Source organism: Pimephales promelas, chromosome 1, assembly GCF_988280905.1.
Source record: "Pimephales promelas chromosome 1, fPimPro1.hap1.1, whole genome shotgun sequence".
Taxonomy (NCBI): Eukaryota; Metazoa; Chordata; class Actinopteri; order Cypriniformes; family Leuciscidae; genus Pimephales; species Pimephales promelas.
The window spans coordinates 41826769-41849631 of record NC_142769.1 but is presented as its reverse complement, the minus strand read 5'-3'; the positions used below and the strand labels follow the sequence as shown (position 1 = coordinate 41849631).

Sequence of the window (22863 nt, the reverse complement as noted above, 5' to 3'; positions counted from 1 at the left end):
GTCGAAATTTTGAGTTTTGATATCTCAGCTCTGGAAGGGTCTAGAGCCTCCATTTTTGCATTCAGGTCTAAGTCTCATGGCCCTCTATCAGAATCCAGAGTTTCGAGAAGATTGCGGATACTTAATTTTTTGGCCAAAAAAAAAAAAAAAAAAAACATAAGGGGTAACACTGTCGTTTTTTTTTCTGGTCAAAATTTTGAGTTTCGATATCTCAGCTCTGGAAGGGTCTAAAGCCTCCATTTTTGCACTCAGGTCTAAGTCTCATGGCCCTCTATCAGAATCCAGAGTTTCAAGAAGATTGGGGATACTTAATTTTTCGCCCCCAAAAAAAAAATGTAAGGGGTAACACTGTCGTTTTTTTTTCTGGTCGAAATTTTGAGTTTTGATATCTCAGCTCTGGAAGGGTCTAGAGCCTCCATTTTTGCACTCAGGTCTAAGTCTCATGGCCCTCTATCAGAATCCAGAGTTTCAAGAAGATTGGGGATACTTAATTTTTTCGCCAAAAAAAAAAAAAAAACGTAAGGGGTAACACTGTCGTTTTTTTTTCTGGTCAAAATTTTGAGTTTCGATATCTTAGCTCTGGAAGGGTCTAAAGCCTCCATTTTTTGCACTCAGGTCTAAGTCTCATTGCCCTCTATCAGAATCCAGAGTTTCAAGAAGATTGGGGATACTTAATTTTTTGCCCCCCCAAAAAAACGTAAGGGGTAACACTGTCGTTTTTTTTTTCTGGTCGAAATTTTGAGTTTTGATATCTCAGCTCTGGAAGGGTCTAGAGCCTCCATTTTTGCACTCAGGTCTAAGTCTCTTTGCCCTCTATCAGAATCCAGAGTTTTGAGAAGATTGGGGATACTTAATTTTTCGCCCAAAAAAAAAACAAAAAAAAAACGTAAGGAGTAACACTGTCGTTTTTTTTTTCTGGTCAAAATTTTGAGTTTTGATATCTCAGCTCTGGAAGGGTCTAGAGCCTCCATTTTTGCACTCAGGTCTAAGTCTCTTTGCCCTCTATCAGAATCCAGAGTTTCGAGAAGATTGTGGATACTTAATTTTTCGCCCAAAAAAAAAAAACGTAAGGGGTAACACTGTCGTTTTTTTTTCTGGTCAAAATTTTGAGTTTCGATATTTCAGCTCTGGAAGGGTCTAAAGCCTCCATTTTTGCACTCAGGTCTAAGTCTCATGGCCCTCTATCAGAATCCAGAGTTTCGAGAAGATTGTGGATACTTAATTTTTCGCCTAAAAAAAAAAAACGTAAGGGGTAACACTGTAGTTTTTTTTTCTGGTCGAAATTTTGAGTTTTGATATCTCAGCTCTGGAAGGGTCTAGAGCCTCCATTTTTGCACTCAGGTCTAAGTCTCATGGCCCTCTATCAGAATCCAGAGTTTCAAGAAGATTGGGGATACTTCATTTTTTCGCCAAAAAAAAAAAACGTAAGGGGTTACACTGTCGTTTTTTTTTTTCTGGTCAAAATTTTGAGTTTTGATATCTCAGCTCTGGAAGGGTCTAGAGCCTCCATTTTTGCACTCAGGTCTAAGTCTCATGGCCCTCTATCAGAATCCAGAGTTTCAAGAAGATTGGGGATACTTAATTTTTCGCCCCTCCAAAAAAACGTAAGGGGTAACACTGTCGTTTTTTTTTTCTTGTCGAAATTTTGAGTTTTGATATCTCAGCTCTGGAAGGGTCTAGAGCCTCCATTTTTGCATTCAGGTCTAAGTCTCATGGCCCTCTATCAGAATCCAGAGTTTCGAGAAGATTGGGGATACTTAATTTTTTGGCCAAAAAAAAAAAAAAAAAAACGTAAGGGGTAACACTGTCGTTTTTTTTTCTGGTCAAAATTTTGAGTTTCGATATCTCAGCTCTGGAAGGGTCTAAAGCCTCCATTTTTGCACTCAGGTCTAAGTCTCATGGCCCTCTATCAGAATCCAGAGTTTCAAGAAGATTGGGGATACTTAATTTTTCGCCCCAAAAAAAAAAATGTAAGGGGTATTTTTTTTTTTTTTTTGGGTCAAAATTTTGAGTTGCTTTGATCTTCTTGAAACTCTGGATTCTGATAGAGGGCCATAAGACTTAGACCTGAGTGCAAAAATGTAGGCTCTAGACCCTTCCAGAGCTGAGATATCAAGATCCAACGTAGCATTTATGCCATTATAAATATCTCAATATCTCAGCTCAGGAAGGGTCTAGAGCCTCCATTTTTGCACTCAGGTCTAAGTCCCATGGCCCTCTATCAGAATCCAGAGTTTTGAGAAGATTGGAGAAACTTAATTTCTCGCCCGAAAAAAAAAAACAAAACAAAACGAAAGGGGTACCACTGTTGTTTTTTTTTGGGTCAAAATTTTGAGTTTCTCTGATCTTCTCAAAACTCTGGATTCTGAAAGAGGGCCATAAGACTTAGACCTGAGTGCAAAAATGTAGGCTCTAGACCCTTCCAGAGCTGAGATATCAAGATCCAACGTAGCATTTATGCCATTATAAATATCTCAATATCTCAGCTCAGGAAGGTTCTAGACTAGCATCCTTGCGTCAAATGCGGAACTTATGCATGCATATAGCCCATATACGTTCTTTGCTTCGCGTATACACACAGAAGCCATCTTTGGAAATAGTCTCGATAAGTCAAACCACGAACGTCGTGCTGAGTGAGCTGAACTGTATGAAGTTCAGCGAACTTCTTTATGAATGGCGTTCGGGGATCGACTTATCGAGACTGTTTTCTAAGATGGCTCCTGCTGTGTATACATGAAGTGAACTGTCTTTATAAAGTATTTTCTTGCCTAACATATCTGTACACTTACAAAGTTCTCAATGCTTCATTTTGCATGTATGGAGCCTCATTATGTTACTGCGTTAGTTTGGGGCTATTTTGAGTCTTGTTAGTGGTATAAACTAGCGATTTCTTTTTACTTAGTCAATGCCCCCATTACTAGCATTATACGCTAAACAGTTTTTAGAGATAATTTTTTTATATTTGATTATCATGAAAACAAATCTCAGAGAACGGTTGACTAGGTACCGATGTTTTATTAGACCAAAGGTTCATTGTTCACAGGAGTTCTCCTTTAATTTCTTTTCGACTGCCGAAAAAAAGACATGGACATTTTGGATGACATGGGGGTGAGTAAATTATCAGCAAAAGCTTTTTTTTTTTTAAAGTGAACTACTCCTTTAATAGATTTTAATCAAGACAATCTATTTTGTCATTTAAAAGTTGAATTTCTTGCCCAAAGTCAATAACAACATTTTTTGAGCTTCCAGAAATAAGAAAAAAGATGCGGTCACAATTGAATTTTTTCTTATTTCTGGAAGCTCTAACAATTTTGTTTTTAATTTGGTTTCTGGAAGATTGATGAAAGAGTAGACATATTTGTTTTTCTATTTTTGCATGTCCAATTTGTGGACATGAGCCATTTGAGATGACAGCTGATGACCAGCATTGTCCAAAACCAAACAAACTGTCATATGTTGATGGAATAAGGTTGTCCAGGACAGAGCATGAGGGTTTAAATTAGTCATCGATTTGTCATGCGAGAAAGGCAGCCGCATTGACCGCATTCTTAATGGCTTTGGTCCAGACTGATGAGCTGCATTAAATTAGGTCAAATAAGAAGATTCAACATTCCAGAAAACACAGCCAGCAACCCATGATGATGACTTTCAAAAAGGCCAATGTAGTTTTCTCATCTCTGAAGTAATGCTGACCATCGATCGCTTCAGCGTGTTTTACTCTGCAAACATGTCCAGATCATTAGTGTACATTCATGCATGTACAGAATGCAGGATCCACCCTGGTCCGGTATGGCCTCCATGGTCATATTTCCTCACCATCTGCTGAAGAAAATCTTCACGGACCCCCACCCCAAGAAAACACTGTATAGGCTACATACCATCAATCAACATGAGCTTGGGTTATAGTGTCAGCCAAGCTGGAGACACATTCCAGCATCACTTTGTGTTGGTGGGAATATAGCACATTATAAAGCAAACCTTTTACTACACACACAAACATAGCATCACTTCAAAGATGTGAGGAAAAATTTATTTCTGTACAAAAGTCTTTACATTTTTTTTCTTATCTAAAGTAATACATATTTTTTATTACTTGGAAATCATTCACATTTACATCACATCCATTTACAACTTAAAATTAATGTAATGTATATTTGAATTATACACTAAAGTGAAAATTGTACTTAAAGGTTTAGTTTTATTACAGAGAGGAAAGAATTACATTACAACTTAAAAGTTCCTTGAAAGATGTCCCTTCTGAATTTGCGTAATAGTGCCTGTACAATAAATAAGTATAAAATATATCTCTTTTATCAATCAGGATTTTTTTTTTTTAAGAAACACACAAAACATACAAAAACACTAACAAATTACAATCTCCGAAAAAAGACCAGCTATTTCGGCAAAGGGACAATGTCGTACTTCTTGCCAAATGGAAGAAAAGCCAATTCATCACAGATTTGATCATTTTATGATAGACTGACATCTACTAATGCTCAGATTCAAATCCATTCTTGACTGTTGGATTTAAAGGAACAGTTCACTGAAAAATAAGAATTCACTCTCAGGTTGTCTCAAATCTTTATAGTTATTTCCAAGTCTCCATGGGAATGTTTGCATTTTTAATGCACAGTAGAACCAATGTTTTACTTAATTATTAAATAATTACTTCAGAAGATTTGAAATATTGACTGCTTTTATAGTGCTTTTGGAGATTTTTAAAAAAATTATTGGGTTTTGCTCCATCAAACGACACGATTTGTAAATTAAATGAGTGAAATTTTCATTTTAGGGTGACCTGTTCCATTTTTTTGCTGGCTCTCTTGTTCATCACAAACGAAACCAACTCTTGTGCGTGACAATTAAAATGAGGAAACCCCACAACATTTAGATTCTGAAACATCTTTTTCTACATATTTAGAAAAAACATATGTTGTAACAAGAAGGCAAACATCACCGAGAGGGTCGAAAACAAGGAATGTTGAGTTTGTTTTTAGTATTTTTTTTTTCTTGTTTTTTTCTCCCGTTGAAACTCAAGTATAATCAACTGACGACACAATCCAAAAATCACGTTGTCAAATCCACATTGTCACATATAATGGAATCTGCTTGGAGGGGTTACTAGGTAACATAAACACATGCTCGGTTCTGATTGGTGGTTTTGGGTTTAGTAGTCCTGGCGAAGCTGGCAGTGGTGCTACTGCGAGTCTGAGATGTCCTGCTGTGTGCCGCTCTTTCATAGCTTCATCATCTTAATCACAGGGATGGGCAGCACTTGGTGGAGTTTGGCCCGCTCTTCATCAACACTCATCCTCACCCAGTCTGGCCGGAAGGAGCCTTTGAAGCCCACAAAGGCAAGTTTATCTGGTGGAGAAAGAAAACGTCGCAAAATTAAAGCTGTTGGGCCTCATTCATGACAAGAATTTTTGACATGACCAGTTTTTACTATCCACTTTAACATTTGCCAAATTTAATTATATGGTCTTTGATGTTGTGGTAATAAAAAGGCAGTTTAAAATATTTGATTCTGATTGGTCAAACGCAACATTTTACAGCCAAACATTGTATAATGAGGCCATTACTTTATGATTGACTGTCATCCCTGGCAACAGATATCCTACCATTCACAAGCTTGAGGTCAGTAGGATTTTTTTTATGTTTTTTAAAAAAAGTCTTCTGCTCACCAAGGCTGCACTCATTTGATCAAAATACAATAAAACAGTAGTATAGTACAATATTATTACAATTTACTAACAGTAATACGTTTTCAATTTGAATATATTTTAACGTGCAATTTATTCCTGTGATGCAAAGCTGAATTTTCAGCATCATTACTTCAGTTTTCAGTGTCACATGATCCTTCAGAAATCATTCTAATATGCAGATTTACTGCTCAAGAAACATTTCTGATTATTATTATCAATGTTGAACAGATGTGCTGCTTAATATTTGTTTTAGTGAATAGAAAGTTCAAACGAACTGATTTTATTTAAAATAGAAATCATTTGGAACATTATAAATGTCTTTACTGTCACTTTTGATCAATTTAATGTGCCCTTGCTGAATAAAAATCTTCCTTGTTGTTTCATGTTTAAAATAAATGTCAAATTAATATTTCATGTTTATTTATTTATTTAGCAATTTATTTGGTTTCCATGAAATAAACGAGAGTAGAGTAAGATGATCATTATTATAGAATCTTGTGTTTTTCATTTTTAATCCTTTAGTATTTCAATAGATACTCTGCATGCCGCGTGACCTGCGAAATATGTTCACGGTGGGAAGGACTTGGAATGTAAACTGAAGGGGTTTCGGCCTGTTGAAATGACAATTCGACATGATAAATATAATATGTGAAGGGAGGGTCGAGAGGAAGGACCCTGCTGCTCTGGTATGTACTGTATGTGTGTGTCCAACCCAGAAAACAGCTTCTCTTCACACAAGTTGAAATTTACCATAAAGAATCCCAAATACCACTGGGATAAAACTCTATAGCCAGAAATAAGCGTGAACCGGAGACACTTTGTTCAAAAATTTAGGGTCGATCATTTTAAAAGTCTTTAAAAGAAGAGTCTTCTGCTCACCAAGAGTGCATTTATTTGATCGAAAATTAATACTGTTACAATTTAAAATAACTTTTTTCTATTTCAATATATTTTAAAGTCACCATGAAATCAAATTGACAAATCTTATTTTTGCTTAAATTCATGTGTCCTGTAATACGTAACTATAGGGAAGAGTAAAGACTCACAACATCAGTTTCATATACCTTTTTAACTGTGAATTTTGATCAATTTAATCCAGCCTTGTTGAATATATACTATTGATTTCTTTTATATATATATATATATATATATATATATATATATATTAGTGCTGTCAAATGATTAAAATATTTAATCACGATTAATTGCATTAATGGCTCAGTTAACTCGCAATTCATCGCACATTTATCTATCTATTCTAAATATCTTTTTGTCGCATATTTTTTTCTCATTTTAATGATCTTAAGTTATCAGCATGAAAAAGTGGATCGGCTTGCTTTGTGCAAATGTTTTTTTTATTTTATTGAAAACAACATTGACAATACTGTGTTCAATTTCACACTTAAAAATTCTCACACATCTCTCTCACAATGCATCAATAAAAGGGTGAAAGAAATACTGACGAGGTCCTGATATTGCAACACAGTCTCATGAAGATGCGTATCTATACCACGAGTGTCATTTCTCGTGGCATTTATACGCCAAAAGTGTTTTTTTCGTGTATATGGTACGCACTAAAAAACCCTGGGTTAGGTTTAGGGGGGAGGGGGGTGGGGAGTTCGTGTGTATTATACGCAAAAAAGTGCGTATAATATGTACGCGAAAATCGCGTGCCAAATACACGCAAAAACTGCTTTTGGCGTATAAATGCCACGAGAAATGACATTCGTGCCATAGATACGAACTTTCGTGCGATCGGGCTGGATATTGACGAGGGGACGGAGAATTCGCCTCAGTTGTGTGTGTGTGTGTGTGTGTGTGCTTGGCCATCAATGATAGCTCAGTTCACAACGTCAAAAAAAAAAAAATTTGGCAACTTTTTAAAAGTACACTCTCTATTCAGAATCATATCTTATTGGCATCCATTTCGGCGTCTCGCGCTCGTCATCCACTACGCCGCACATTTTGGATGCCAAAAAGTTTATATTGGGTGCGCTGGTAATCGTCACAGCGGCAAAAGTTTAACTATTTTGAAATTTGACCGCGGTGTGCGGTTTGGCCATTGACATTAATGGGCTTCATTGCGCAGCGCCACGCATGCCGCGTCCTGTTGCAAAAGTATGTAAAAAAATGTACAATGTTTGCTAGGCCGAAAAGACTGTAAAAAAAATCGCTTTAAACTGTATTTGCATGAACGCCGTTAATAACCCATTTAACTGACACTTTCATTACACTTTAACTAACCTTTCAACTTCACCGTCCGATCAGCTCCGAGGGTCTCGAGGATTTTGGTCCATGGCCCTGTGGTGACCAGCTTCCCTTTAGAGGTGATCAAAACCACTGACCTGCAAGTGCAAAAAATCAGTTCCTATCACACAGCACTTCAATTGATGAACAAATACAAAAAAAATAGACATTAAAAAATAGTTCTTTGAACAAATACATCCTCTGAACTGGTCCCTGAAATCAAATTTCACTTGTTTTGCTTTACCTACAGACAAAACTTGTGAAATCATAGTTTAGTTTTTCATTTTTCAGTGACATGCCAAGCTACATTACAAGGCCATTGAAGCATGTGCAACTTGCAATTTCTCTCTCCCTACATGACTGTGTGATCATTTCCAGTTCAATGCTTTTCTGTGAGAGTCCAAACACATCAACAGTGCAGAACTTCATAGCGCCGCGTGTAGCACAACAGTCTATGATTCGCTTGAATTCAACACATTGAAGCCCTACAGGAAGTCAAACATCTCAGATAGCTTGATGCTTAGCTGATAATGAGGTGCTTTATGTACATATAAAATGCTTCTTTAAAAACTGAAAAAAAGAGCATTTTTAACTCTGTAACAACTGTTTGGGTTTCATTTACACAAGTAGGCTATAACGCTGGTTTTAATGATACAGCATAGTCATTTTGATTTTAAATGCACGTTTAATATTCATGCATATGGATTTTTTTCTGTTAGTCTTACTCGTCTTTGAGGTTGTTGATGTAGTTTTCTAGCTGAGCTGGGATTCCCATCAGTATGGAGTTCCTAAAGCCTTTAGACTCCAGGATTTTACCGCTGTGGCCGTCGATCACAGTCACATGCACTCCGTCTTCTGATTGATAGATCTTCTTGCCATTCACCTACAGAAACAATAACTTTATTTTCATTTGTTTTGAACTTTTTCCTTTATCGTTTTGTTCAGTCTGTCTCATAAGTTTCTATTTCTGTATTCTTTTTTGCTATATTGACGAAAACAAAATATATGGAAATAACAGCTATCATCTTTTTTCTTGTTATATTTTAAGATTTGAGTTGAAAATAAGTTATTATAAACACCATTGGAGAAAAAAAACTCAAAGCTTGATAAAGTAAATACACATTATTAAGAGTTTGTACCTCTGTATAGGCGAAGTACTCTTTGATGTGGAAGAAGCGTGTGAAATATGACTCTAGTTTGACTTCGAGGAAGTGCTCTGTTGCGTGAGGCTGTAAAGAAAACAGGGAAATGTGATTACAATAATATAAAATCCTATGATAATACTTTTTTTTTTTAACAGTAACGTGGATGTATTTATGTCGCCAGTGTCAAAGATAAATTTCCACTCTGTGACAAACAGAATGGACAATAAAGTTCAACTCAACTCATGATAATACTTTCTCGATTGATATTTGTACTTAAAACATGCATATGAGAATTCCTGAACATATATACGATAAACTTGAACTGCCATTATGAATATACTGTGCTCTTTTCTGCTCAGAATATCAGATGTTCTAATTTTCCGCTTGCAAAATGTAACATAATGTCACTTCAACTCCAACAGTGCCGAAAGGTGAAATGATGTCACAGGAACACACACACACACACATATATATTAGACCCCGACCGATAAAGGATTTTGAAGGCCGATACCGATACAAATATTTTTGGGTTTTAAAATCCGATATTCCGATATATCGGCCGATATTTTATTTATTTTTTAATTAATTTTTTTAAACTGGACATGATAGTCACAAATTTTGTCATGCTTATTTGAGTTAAGGGAACTGATGGGGATGTTCTTTTAATTGTTATTCAAGCAATGTATGTATCGTGACCAACTCAACGAGTGTTGCCAACAGGAACGGTGTAGAGTGCCCTCTGGTGGACAAACTATACAACTCCAACACTCATGATATGGTTCAAGCGTGTTTCGTCCGTTTCTATTTTATTTTTGAAATATTCATTTATCGGCCATTATAACTGCCGATACCTATAGTTTGGAAAATGCCTAATATCGGCCGATAATAAAAATGGCCTAATATCGGTATATATACAGTATATATTTAATATTAATATTTAATATTATTTATATATATTTATATATATATATTTGCTAAAATGTATGTTTTTCATAGCACATAACAGAAAATATTTAGATATATAACTTTATTGATAGTAAATTGACAGAATTAAATGTGTGTGTGTGTGTGTGTGTGTATATATATATATATATATATAATGTGTACACCTCTTTCATTTCTTTATTTATTCTTTCCTTTTAGTTAGTTAGTATAATACATATTCAAGATACGTATAATACATATCACATATTCAAAAATGAGTTATATTTGAATATGTATGATACAAATATATACCCATATCTCTAGATAGATATATAGAAGATAGATAGATATATTCCTTTTCCCCGAGAAACTTTGCGTTCTTTGCGAGTATTTTTTTCCCTCCCATCTCACATTATTCCGTCACCATGTCCCTTTAGGGGCTGCTGCGTAATATCGTTATGTAAATAAAATGCATCATATGATAATAAAACCTGTTTTGCAGACTCAAGTGAGCAAAACACATAAACGCTCCTGCTGATAACCGCAGAAAATATGCTAGCACCATACAGCATCCTTCATCCTGCACCGTTTGATTGCCCAGAGACAACTAAACACCTGCAAAACTAACAAAAGCCATTTTGCTTCTTTATACATCATCTTCAGAGCATCGAGCACGTTGGAGAAACCCAGCAGGAACATTTCACTTCTGACTCGCAGCATCACACCAGACTTCAAACAGAGAGGCTTTCAAAAGTCAAAACCGTCTCCTCACCAGTCTTGAGCGAGGCAGTTTTTTAGGCATAGGCACATCTACGACGGGCATCTCTTCGTATTTGGGGTAGGCTTCAGCCATGCAGTCACTGGGGCCGCTGCCGGGGGGAATCACCGCTTTGATCTTCACTCTTTCACAACCCTTCATCGAGCAGAACGCAAAATCTTCCTTCTCATTGTGCGCTTTGATTTTAAGGAAGAGCAGCCTGCAGGGATGACGGCAGACACACACCAGAGATCAGACACACCAACAGGAATAACACTGTCATGAGTTTGGAAGCTGTGACACTTTTAAAATAACATCAAAACTTACAATAATAATAATTGATAAAACTGTGGCGTTTAGCATCCAGCCTTCTGGGTAATTTCAGAGCAGTTCCAATTGAGTGGTATTAATCATTCTTACAATTTAATTATGTTTCATTAGCAAGGGAAGACTGACATCGCTAAATTGAGAACAGCTATATTTTCATCCTCTATCATAACACAGATGTCTAATAATTACTACGACTTCGTTCAGGATGATTTTCTATTAGACGTGTCAATAGAAAAACACACACATTTAATTTAATATGTTTTACGTCCATTCTTTTAAACACCATTAGCATTATAATGGATTCATTCTGTTCGGTGATTTTTAAAAACTGATTGAAACATTAAGAGTTGTTTGGAAGTGATCAAGTCTTCTAACATTAAAAAAACCCGAACCCTTATTTCAGTGGTGAATATCAAGCTTTTAATGTTGTTTATATGTCTATGTGGTGTTTTTAATATCAATTTGCACATGGTTTGTCTTAAAGCATATAAGTCAACACCATTGCTGAGTATTTTCTCTTTAACACTGCAGTGAGCCTGAAATCGCTGGTGTTTCTGATGTCACAAACTACCTTGTAACCAATCACGTCAACATGTCTCTGAGCTGGTGTGAGTGAGTGGAGGCGGGGATAATTTGCATATCCATAGAACTGCGTATACGAAATGAGGCAAGAGTGTAGAGTTGCAAGAGTGGAGCTGTTTTAAGACATGAAGACTAAGAAAAAACTTTTAAATATGTCAAATACAATCAGTTTTTAAAGGATAAAATGACTGACAACTTAATGGGGACTTTAATGATTCCACACTATTGACCAGTGCACATTAAAAAAATATTTAAGTTAAAAATAATGTAAATATAAATTACAATGATCTATTAAACTGATAAGCTTGGAGCTGATGGGAATTTAAAACTATTTATTTATATTAGATTCAATTATTTTTATGTATTTTTATACTGATTTAATGAATCAGTATTTCATTTAGTGCACATGATGCGCCAACACTGAGCCAGAGTCGTGCCATTTTGCTGATCCTGTTCCCTTACTTCTCTGCATCACTTCTCAACCATTCATCTTTTCAATAAAATCGTCAAAAAGACTTTTTCTATTATAACATCTATTTGCATTCACTACCAGACCTGCAGTTACATAGGAGTGCAGATAGTGTCATTCAGGGACTATATAAACCCAGCATTTGGAGAATGAGAGCACATCTGCTCTTACCCAGTGTCCTCCTCCCAATAGTAATATCCTCTTGTCTGGTGAGAGTCGCCTATCTTTTCTCTCACAGTGGTCCTCATGAACACCCCAGTCTTCCTCGTCTGTTTAGTGAGACGGTTGTGGATGTCGGAGATTATGGTGAACGTTGTGCCTTTTGGATAGCAGATGCCCATATTTATCCAGTCATTTCTGTAAAAGAAGCAACAAAACTGCTGTAAATGAATAAAGCACGGTAACTGTAGTTCGACAGATATGTGGTCGTGTATTTTAGTATTTTCATCAATCACTAGGGGGCACCATATTCCCGGTTCCAGGGTCTGGTTTCATTGGAGAGCAGGATGATGTGTATTTTTTTTAGTGAATATGATTTATAATCACTGTTACGAATGTTGCTATTTTAATCTACAGTATAAATGTGAATAACATAAATGTGTGCATATCTCTCACTTTAATGTATTTTTTTTTCATACTCTGAAGTCTTTTCAAACTTCATTCTTTATTTTGATCTGTTCATGTGAGTGCATCCTTCATTTAAAAAGTTGAATTATTAATATAAACATCATCAAAACAACAACAAAAAATGCATGCAGCTCTTAATTGTTCCTTAAATAAGTAAAAAAAAGCAGAACAAAGATTCAGATTATGATACAAAGAGACAAATTAGTGCTTAAAATATTCAAGTAAACATTAAAAATTAGACTAATACCGAAGGAATCAAATCCACAATCAATTATTTTGACTACTGTCAAAGACTTATATAATACATTAATAGTGATGCTGTTGGAGTTTGACTGACAGTAAATAATTCAAATCAGCTGTCCAGATTCTTTTTTTCTATTGGCCTAAATGTATGTTCATGTTTGATTCTAGAGGGCTTTTCACACTATTAAAGTTATACAAGGAGTAGTGAGTGATTTCCTCGGTTTCTTGTTAATATTTTGGTTTAATTATAATTTATGACCCAGAGACTAGTCTATTAGGCTGCATTTACACATGAAGGACTTATATAAAGAACCAGATGACAAAAAATTGGCTGGGCATCCTAGGCACTCCACCCATCTGCCACTGGTTGGACAAAGAGAATGTTCAGACCCCCCAAACCCACTCCACTGGTTGAGCAAATATAAATGTATAATGGTCTGGTCAGAATGTTGTGAACTAGCTAGCTTTCATATAGTTGTCTTTGCATAGGGTTGCTATAAGAAGCATACATACCCATTGTGGTTTCGAGTTTTTTTCATCAGACTTTTCATAGACATAATGATTTTTATACAAACTGTATATTCTATCCCCTTACACTAAACTATACCCATGACAGAAAACTTTCTGCATTTTTACATTTTCCAAACACATCACTGATTTATAAGCTCTTTATATATATATATATATATATATATATTAATTTTTTATTTTATTTACAAAACGACACTAAAACAATAAAACTACTGATTATGGCTGTCTTAATTTCTTCGCTTTCAAATAGTTTATATTCAGATGAAAAACTGCTGGGGGGACCGTAAATTTTAATTGTGAAAGATTATAGATTTACAGTGAATTTTGTCAACAAAAAGGCTTGAACCTGAGTGGAAACTATCAAGACTATTGCACAGTTGATCAGTCACTGACCTGTTGAAGTTAATGAGCCAGATAGTGACCTCAGCAGGAGCCGCTTGGTCCCAGTGCATGGTGTATCCTTTCCTCAGTGTGACCACGGGCTGAAACTGCTGGTAATGATTCCTCTTTCCCAGAGCACCGAACAGCTCCAGAGGTTTGTCTGGATACTCATCCTTCACCATCTTCATGTTAAGGTTGGCTGGGTTTCGGGTCTGGACGTAAATCTGGATGGAGGCAGAATATTTTGCACAAGTGTGTGAAAAAGCACTTGAGTGTTATTTGACAGACTGATTGCCTTTCTGTATGAAAGCGAATTTCAAAGAAGGCTAAATAACAAGGTGTCTGGTTTTATCGTTTCTTGGAATGTATCAAACCAACAAGGTGCTGCTTGGGAAACATTGCCGTTTGCGTGTAGATGCTTGTGTAGCGAATGCCCGAATGAAGGCTGCTGACACTAAAACATGGGACTGTTTTGGGAGTAACGGGAGGGTGTGGATGGCTTCGGGTTGGACTCACCTGGGCGTAGTGCCCGCTGCAGATGGCAGCTCTCCAGTCGGGGATGTCAATGCAGTCGGGGTGTCTCAGGAGCCAGTTGTCCTCTTTGACTATGAAAGCGCCTGGGTATTCGCTAACCGAGCCATCGATGTCATGGAAAATGGTTGTCTTGTCGCCATCCATCTCCATCTTGTTAAACCAGGGACCCGGTTCACCAAAGAATACACGTGAAGTGATCTAGAGCCAAGGGAATTTAGGATACTATTTGTAAATTACTTGTCTTTATACCTGCCAAAATTTTTTTATTAAGCCAACAATTGTACATTTACACCAATATCTGATCTGTCACAGATCAGAAATCTTGTCACAGCTTTGTTATTGCACCAATAACAAATGTGGTTCTAGATTTGACATAACACAAACAAAAATTTAACATGATGTCTGAAATATATTTTACGCATTTGTATACACATTACTCTAGTCGCCAGTGTTGCATGATCCTTCGGTAGTAGATAACCTTGAATATTAAAAGGGATAGTTCACTTTGAAATACATTTTTTGGTACGTTTTAGCTTACGTCAAGGGCATCCAAGATGTAGGTTTCTTTGTTTCCGCAGTAGTTTCAATTTTTTTAATATTTTTAAGTCAAACCGTTCTTGCCTGTCAGTCATATAATGCAGGTCTATGGTCACCACCTCAAAGAGCATGCACAGAGAAGTCCAAATTAAACATGATTTAATGACTCGTAAATGTAAGTACACATTGATGGCCTTAGACACGAAACGAGCGGTTTGTGTGAGAAAACGAACAGTATTTATATCGTTTTTATCTCTTGTAACCACAGCCATGTCCAAGTGATCTGAGGGCGCAGGCGCTTCTGTCCGGAAAGCACCGGAAGTGATCTCTCGCGCGGTTGCAAAAAAAAAAAAATCAAAGTTGTCTGTTGATATATCGAAATCGTCGTCCGTTGCGATTTCCTGTATATCTAAATATGTATAAACATAGAACATAAATCTTCACAGTGAAACGTAACGCTTCCGAAATTTCTGTGTAAACAATGAGTGACATACACGCGCAAGAGATCACTTCCGGCGCTTTCCGGTGCTTGTGCAGACCGAAGTGCCCGCGCCCTCAGATCACTTGGACGTGGCTGTGGTTACAAGACGTAAAAACAATATAAATACTAAAAATATCAATTTGGACTTCTCTGTGCATGCTCTTTGAGGTGGTGACCATTAGGGTTGGGTATCGAGAATCGAGTATCGATTGGAACCGAGACTAACTTTTCGTTTTTCCCGGAATCGTTCAAAAGTTAAAATTTCGATTCCTAGTTTCGATATTCACAGTCCGCCGAGCGGAAGAAGAAACCGCTGAACAACACCAATGAAGAAGCGTCTACCGGAAGTGTTGGCATAACCACGCGAGTCGAACATGAGTACCTTACGTCGGCGATCCAAAGTGTGGCTTCACTTTTCTAAAAATAACGAAATCTCGGCAAAATGCAAAATTTGTGACAAAAGGAGTATTTTTACAGAAGGAGTATTTCCTTCAGAAAGGATTATTTCCTTCAGAAAGGCCGTTGGTTAGCAAGGTTAGCTAAACTTTTTTGACCCTGCCTCTTAAAAGAATCAGAATCGAGAATCGTTAGGAACCGGAATCGAAACAAGGAATCGGAATCAGAATCAGAATCGTTCAAATTCAAACGATACCCAACCCTAGTGACCATAGACCTGCATTATATGACTGACAGACAAGAACGGTTTGACCTAAAAATATCAAAATTGAACCTACATCTTGGATGCCCTTGAGGTGAGCTAAAACATACCAAAAATTAATTTCAAAATGAACTATCCCTTTAAACAACCACGTGGTGATGCTCAATTTTGCACATTCTGGTTAATTAAACAAATCATTGAAAAGTTAAATAATATTATCATAATATTATCTATTAAAATGTATGACTCTAAATTCTGATCGGATGTGCCATGTTCAATGCCGTTACTAAATATTTATAGTCACATCAGTGGCTGCACAACTGTTAAATTCATTATTACTGTTGCAATCTGCAATGCCTTGTCTTGTTTGGCTTTTTTCTTTTCTTCCATGTTTCTAAGATGTTTTCACAAATATATACTGAAATATATATTAATAATAAATGACCGACATTTCTACAGTCGTACACAACCCTAATCAGATCTCTGCTTTAGACCTTGCAGCATAAATGAAGTCAATGAAGCCTTATATCTGACTATTGGAAGTGACATGAGGGGGGGTGATTATAACCAGAGGAAGGACAACCTCTGTCAGCTAGAAGACACTCAGAAATGTTATAATCCTCTTTGACATCCACAAAATCAATCAGAGTTCCTGAAATAGCTCAGAGACAGTGTCCTCATCCACTTTTATTAAGAAGCACAAAGAGCGCTGACATATATTTTGTCACAGAGTCACAAAGGGCCACAGAGATCTGGATGAGACCCGACATCGCTTACCGGCACATCATCAAAGGTGATGTCAGTGACGTTGTTGTTCGGGCAGCTCTGCCAGGAGTTGTTCAGGCGGAAACCAAAAGCGCTTGTGTGGCGTCCGTCAAGAGCAATGAATTTGCGGAATGTGCAGTTCTGGACGTTGATCGGCCCGTCGTAGATTTGCATTCCGCGAATAGGGAAGTCACTGCAGGGCAGAGAGGTGATGACATCACTGAACTGGTTTGCACTCATCAAATAACACCCATGATGGGACATTTGGTCAATGTAATGCAGTGGACGAAGAAAAACATTTACAAAATCAACCGGAATTCAATTTCCGGAGAAACTAGTTGCACGAAATAGAATAACAATACAATATTATTTTTGCCTTGTCTTGAGAAAAACCTTGAGATAACTGGATTGAGAATGTTGTTTATTATTTTTATTATTTAAACAAGACAGGAAAAAAAGTCATAAGGAATAAAACGTGCTGGTTTTCCTCTAACTACACTCTAAAAAATGCTGGGTTGTTTTAACCCAATTTTGGGTCAAATATGGACAAACCCAAAATGCTGGGTTAAAAATGTAATGTAAAAATTTAACCCAACGGCTGGGTTAGTCCATATTTGACCCAAAGTTGGGTTAAAACAACCCAGCATTTTTTAGAGTGTACTTTCTTCCTCATTTTGAACGGCTACAACTTTCCGTCCGAGTGCTGGAAACTCAACAAATATTGCGAGAAGGGTCTGGGGTTAATTGCATTTTATGTAATTTTGGGATTTATGGTTGCCTAGCAACTAGCAGTTACATTTTGAACATTCTAAAAGCCCATCCAGCTGCCCTGTCTGACCTATAGAGACTTAAAAATATACATGGAAATCTGCCCATAATTTTCTCCCTCTAAAGTTTTTATTATTATTTTTATTCAGCAGAGATGTTTAATACGCCATCTATGGACAGCCCGAGTAAGTTTGCAAAATTGAATAGATGCAATTTTTTTTAATGTAAATGCAAGATGGTCAATGCAATTGCAATTTTGTGACTTTAGGGGTTCAGAAATTAAATCTTGTTTGAAAACGGTCATTGATTTTGTAATTCAGTTTGATGCCACTAGAGGTACAGAAATTGCACACTTAACCTTTAAAATGTGGACCCTTTTTACAAACGGCTCTTCTTTAAAAAACTAATTCAAATGTAAATGATGGTTGAAGTGTCCAATTAAAGTTCTCTCTACAAGAAGAATGCTAAAGTTTGAAAAATGCACCTGACACTTTGACAGTTTTCAAAGAGAAAGATAGAGACTTTGGCTCTCATGGATGCAATAAAGATGGGATTTGTCAGTGTTAAATGTGTTTTATCATTCACTTTTTGTTCACATCTATAAAAATCCAAAATTTTCTAAGGGAGCGGCGGACAAGGAATATAAAGTTACATACAGATGAAAGTCAAGCACATGAAATCCTCAAGCCCTGTCAGGTATAAAGAGTCTAGTGATAAATTGCTCTGAGATGTTAGAGAAAACAAAGTAAAACCTGGAACTTTGGATTGATTTCTCCCCAATTGTAAACACAGAACTCACTAAGCATATTTCATCTTTACATTTTCCTATACCGGCTGGATTCCACTAATTGTGGTTTGCAGCTATATTTGTTTTCACTATTTGGTTTACTGCAAGTGGGGCAGAAACTACACATGAAATCAAACTTTCTTAATACATATTCATCATCATCTTTCAAAGAAAAACAGTGCAAACTATTCCTTTTCGACTGACGTCTTATATTTCAACCCATGCCATTCCCCTATGGAGCGTCCAATCGATTCCTGATGAATAAAATCAAGCCTACATTTTTTGTTCTTGCATATAAATGTCAACTAACACAAGTAAATTATTGCAAATTTAGAATCATACTGACAACACACTTCAGCCTGCGGACAACTAAAGTTGCTGAACGTTCTATACCTCTTTTGCATTTTTTAGGTGACTATAGATGTTTTAGAAACAATTCACACTGTACAAATAGCTGCGATATCTCAGAACACCTAATATCTGACAACTAATGGGCACATTTTCCACAAAAATGGCTTACAGCACCTTACAGACATTTCTGGGAAAAATGTGGGCATCAATTAGGCATCAAAACCAAGGTCACAGACATTGTTCTCTTTGAAAGGAAACAAAATTGAACAAATGCTTCCCTAGTTGCACACTTCCACACCACACCATTCACAACACTTTCAAACAGTGTTTTGTTGTGCATAGCAAGATAAAGGGAAAAGCGCTGTTCGCAGCACTCACGTTCCTCTCGGTAGAGACCTGCCGAGATGATCGGGGCCGCCCGGTCCCCAGGATTGATCATTCAGGTCGTGCATCCCTCTGTTCCCACTCTCTCCCACAAACAGAGAGTTCTTCACCTCTTGACGGGAGCCGTCGTCATCCGGGAATGTTCCGCCACTATGCAAGCAAAGAAGCACAAAGTAAAAATAAGCAGGGTGATTCCTCACCTTTTGAGAATAAACACCACATCTTTGCTGCGTTCTCACCAATAAATTACTTTCACATTCCCACAAAAGCCCAGACTCCTTTACTGCATCCTAAGAAGCCGCCCATATAAGGCATTTTCCAATTAGAGGCACTATGCCCTGCGCTATAATGAATTCAACAAATATGAACATTTCATTTTTAGACTGCTGAAATGTGTGCAAAGAAAATAATAGAATCAAGGAAAAATGGTGATTAGTGGGTTTACCTGGCGAGAGTCAGGCCGATTCCATTATCAGCGAACCTGTGAGCAATTAAGATGAAGGGATATGTCAGTGCTGACCACATGCCATGCACACTGCAATAACACTCATCAGATTCTAGAGCGCACACGATCACAACTGACTCGCACACATGATTGAAGTCATAAGTCTGAGAGACGCAAAACAGAAGTAGAGTTTATTTGCCTCATCTAAAGCTATTTTACTGAAGCTATGTTGAAAAGCATATATATATATATATATATATATATATAATTTTTATTTTTCAAAATGTAGTGCATTTAAATAATAAATGTTTTAATGAAGGCCTTCAGTGGACGGTACATTTTTGTGAGTGATATTTCATATATACCAAGGTTTAGTGATAATTCAATTTCATCATACAAAAACAGCTGCTCATGTTAAACGTCCCATCTAGATAAAATAAAATAAAATAAAATAAAATAAAATAAAATAAAATAAAATAAAATAAAATAAAATAAAATAAAATAAAATAAAATAAAATAAAATAGGCTGCTAAGAGGTTGGCCAAACGGTATAGTAAAAAAATAAAGTAAATAAATAAGATAAATATAATAAAATAAGAGTAATAAAATAAAATAAAATTAAATTAAAATAAAATAAGATAAGATAATAAAATAAAATAATAAAATAAAATAGGCTGCTAAGAATATGGCCAAATGGCATAAAAAAGATAAAAAAAATAAATTAAATAAAAATAAATTAAAGTAAAAAAAAAAAACAATAAAAAATGACAAAAAATAAAATAAAATGAAATGAAATGAAATTTAAACCAAAAAAAATAAATAAATAAATAAACAAATAAAATAAAATAAAAATACAGGAGATGGCCACTGTGGCATAACTATCAGAAATGAAACAGGATTTTCTAACTTCAGGGCATTCCAATTCAATAATCAAAATGCTTACTGGCAATCATCCAGCCAAACGTCTCCTCCTCTCAGCCATGCACCATGGTCTTGGTTCTTGTAGGCCACAAAATGGTGGACTAGAGCAGGAACTCTTGGTTTAAAGGGGTCTGCATCCTGGTGTGGGCCGTACCTGCCAAAAAAAGAACACTGGTCCTTGCTGGATCTGATGTCTGGTTTTGTGAGCTAATGATACATGTATGATTTCTATACATCTTTTGTGGGTTTTCAGAGCTTGACAGCCTCAGTGTATTTTTTTTTTTTGGAAAAAAAGTAGCCATGAGGTCTGTGAGTAAATGACAAAAAATAAAATGCCTTTAAAACCCCAGCACAGAGGCAACCAAACCCAATGCTTCAGCAAGAGTGGGAAATTGTAAATGCTAACCTTGCTCCTACAAGGGAGAGGTAGGGTCTCTTGTCCTTCGCATTAGCCTCGGTCGTCTTCACTCCATTGTCGAGGATCATCCCCGCCTACCAAGACATAAACAGCAAAACAAGACCTCATTCATCATGTTTTATGTAAACCTAACAGATTTGTTGACATCCTGCAGAGTAACATTTACCCAAACTCAAATTATACAACCTTTTGCTCACTCTAATAGGATTACCATGCAGATTTTATGAGCACATGTTAATTAAGAGAATATATGCAATAGTTGTACTTTTTAATTTATCACACTAATGAAGGCAAAAAGGTGAAGATAATACACAATACAATACAAAAACTGTTTTTTAAAAGAAAGTAATACTTTTATTCAGCAAGTATGCATTAAATTGATTTAAAAGTGAAAGTAATGTCAACAAAAAAATTTGATGAATTAATTAAAATACATTTAAATAAATGCTGTTCTTTTGAACTTTCTATTCATCAAAACATCCTGAAAAAAATAATAATTTTGGTTTCCACAAAATTATTAATTATTAAAAATTATTAAACTGTTTTCAACATTGATAATAATCAGCATGATTTCTGAATGATCATAATTCAGCTTTGCATCACAGGAATAGACAAATAAATGCAGCCTTGGTAAGCAAAAGATAAAAATTAAAAAAAGATTTTAAAAAATGCAAGTCAATATTTCTAAACAAACTTGTCAAAAACACCAGCTTATAAGCAAAAAAATATATATTTCTCAATGTAAAAACCTTGGCGTCATAAAAATAAGTTTCCGCCATCCATTCCTTCACAGCTCCAAGCTCTTCACAGCTTCCAAGACACCAAGATTACCGAACCCTTAAATCATGTTTTATTAAACAGCTAAGCAGCTCAAAATGAATTATATTTCAATTACGGTGGCCGTACTGAGAATGATGCCTTAGATTACCGCAGGAGCGCAAAAGAAAGCGTTCGCCCGCTTCCATTTTTCGAACAACAAGATCATCAATCTCAGGCATCTGCCTTTTAGTGGTGTATACAGAGAGCTGCGCTAGCGGCACCTATATCTCTGGTGCTGTGGCCCACTTTCATTCACAATATCACGCACCTACAGCACATGCACACACACACACACTCACCCTGTAATTGGAGTGAGCTCTGTTATTAATGAAGAGCCCCATGGGTGTATGTTCGGACTTGCCGGGGGAATACATGCCTTCTGATGGACCAGTGGGGACGTGGTGGAAAATGAACCAGAATCCCGTTTCCTGCAAGGCCACACACACACACACGTAAGAAAGTGCTAATGGCAGCCCTAATGACACAAAACACATAGAGAATGAGCACACAGCGGTATATAAGAAATATCCACAGCTAACCAACACATGCTGCTGCATGATCCATCACAAATTAGCATGGTAGGTGGAAAGGCCCCATTAATCGCAGAGGCATCGCCGTGGTAACGAGACTCACCTCGGATCCGGCCGCTGCACAGTTGATGAGATTGTTATTGGGGTTCGCCATCCAGAAGGTGGAGGTGGCGCTGAGAAAGAGAGAGAGAAAGATACTGATTAGATCATATTGCTTCCTACTTCTGCAGTCACGAACATAAACAAACACGGCTGACATTTACCACATGTCCATTCTTAACCTCATCTCAAACAGATTATTACTGTTACTGTAAAAAAAAGAGAGATTCATCCTTTTTCTGCTTGTGCCATCCATCCATCCATCCATCCATCCATCCATCCATCCATCCATCCATCCATCCATCCATCCATCCATCCATCCATCCATCCATCCATCCATCCATCCATCCATCCATCCATCCATCCATCCATCCATCCATCCATCCATCCATCCATCCATCCATCCATCCATCCATCCATCTATC

At 36.6% G+C, this 22863-nt stretch overlaps 1 protein-coding gene across 2 annotated transcripts in view; it reads right to left on the bottom strand.

Moving 5' to 3' along the window:
* Positions 1-3454: 3454 nt before the first annotated feature.
* cemip (cell migration inducing hyaluronidase 1) overlaps positions 3455-22863 on the bottom strand; it is a 128092-nt gene continuing 108683 nt past the window's right edge. For both annotated transcript variants that reach the window (XM_039670194.2, XM_089129709.1), the window contains 15 exons: positions 22443-22512; positions 22109-22237; positions 20979-21064; positions 20595-20726; positions 19652-19687; positions 19201-19356; positions 16929-17109; positions 14458-14673; positions 13954-14165; positions 12331-12516; positions 10794-10998; positions 9092-9181; positions 8678-8835; positions 7950-8050; positions 3455-5364 (listed from right to left, as the gene is read on the bottom strand). In XM_039670194.2, the coding sequence (XP_039526128.2) occupies positions 5237-5364; positions 7950-8050; positions 8678-8835; positions 9092-9181; positions 10794-10998; positions 12331-12516; positions 13954-14165; positions 14458-14673; positions 16929-17109; positions 19201-19356; positions 19652-19687; positions 20595-20726; positions 20979-21064; positions 22109-22237; positions 22443-22512 (2086 nt within the window). In that variant the 3' untranslated portion in view covers positions 3455-5236. The remainder of the gene's footprint in view (positions 5365-7949; positions 8051-8677; positions 8836-9091; positions 9182-10793; positions 10999-12330; positions 12517-13953; positions 14166-14457; positions 14674-16928; positions 17110-19200; positions 19357-19651; positions 19688-20594; positions 20727-20978; positions 21065-22108; positions 22238-22442; positions 22513-22863) is intronic.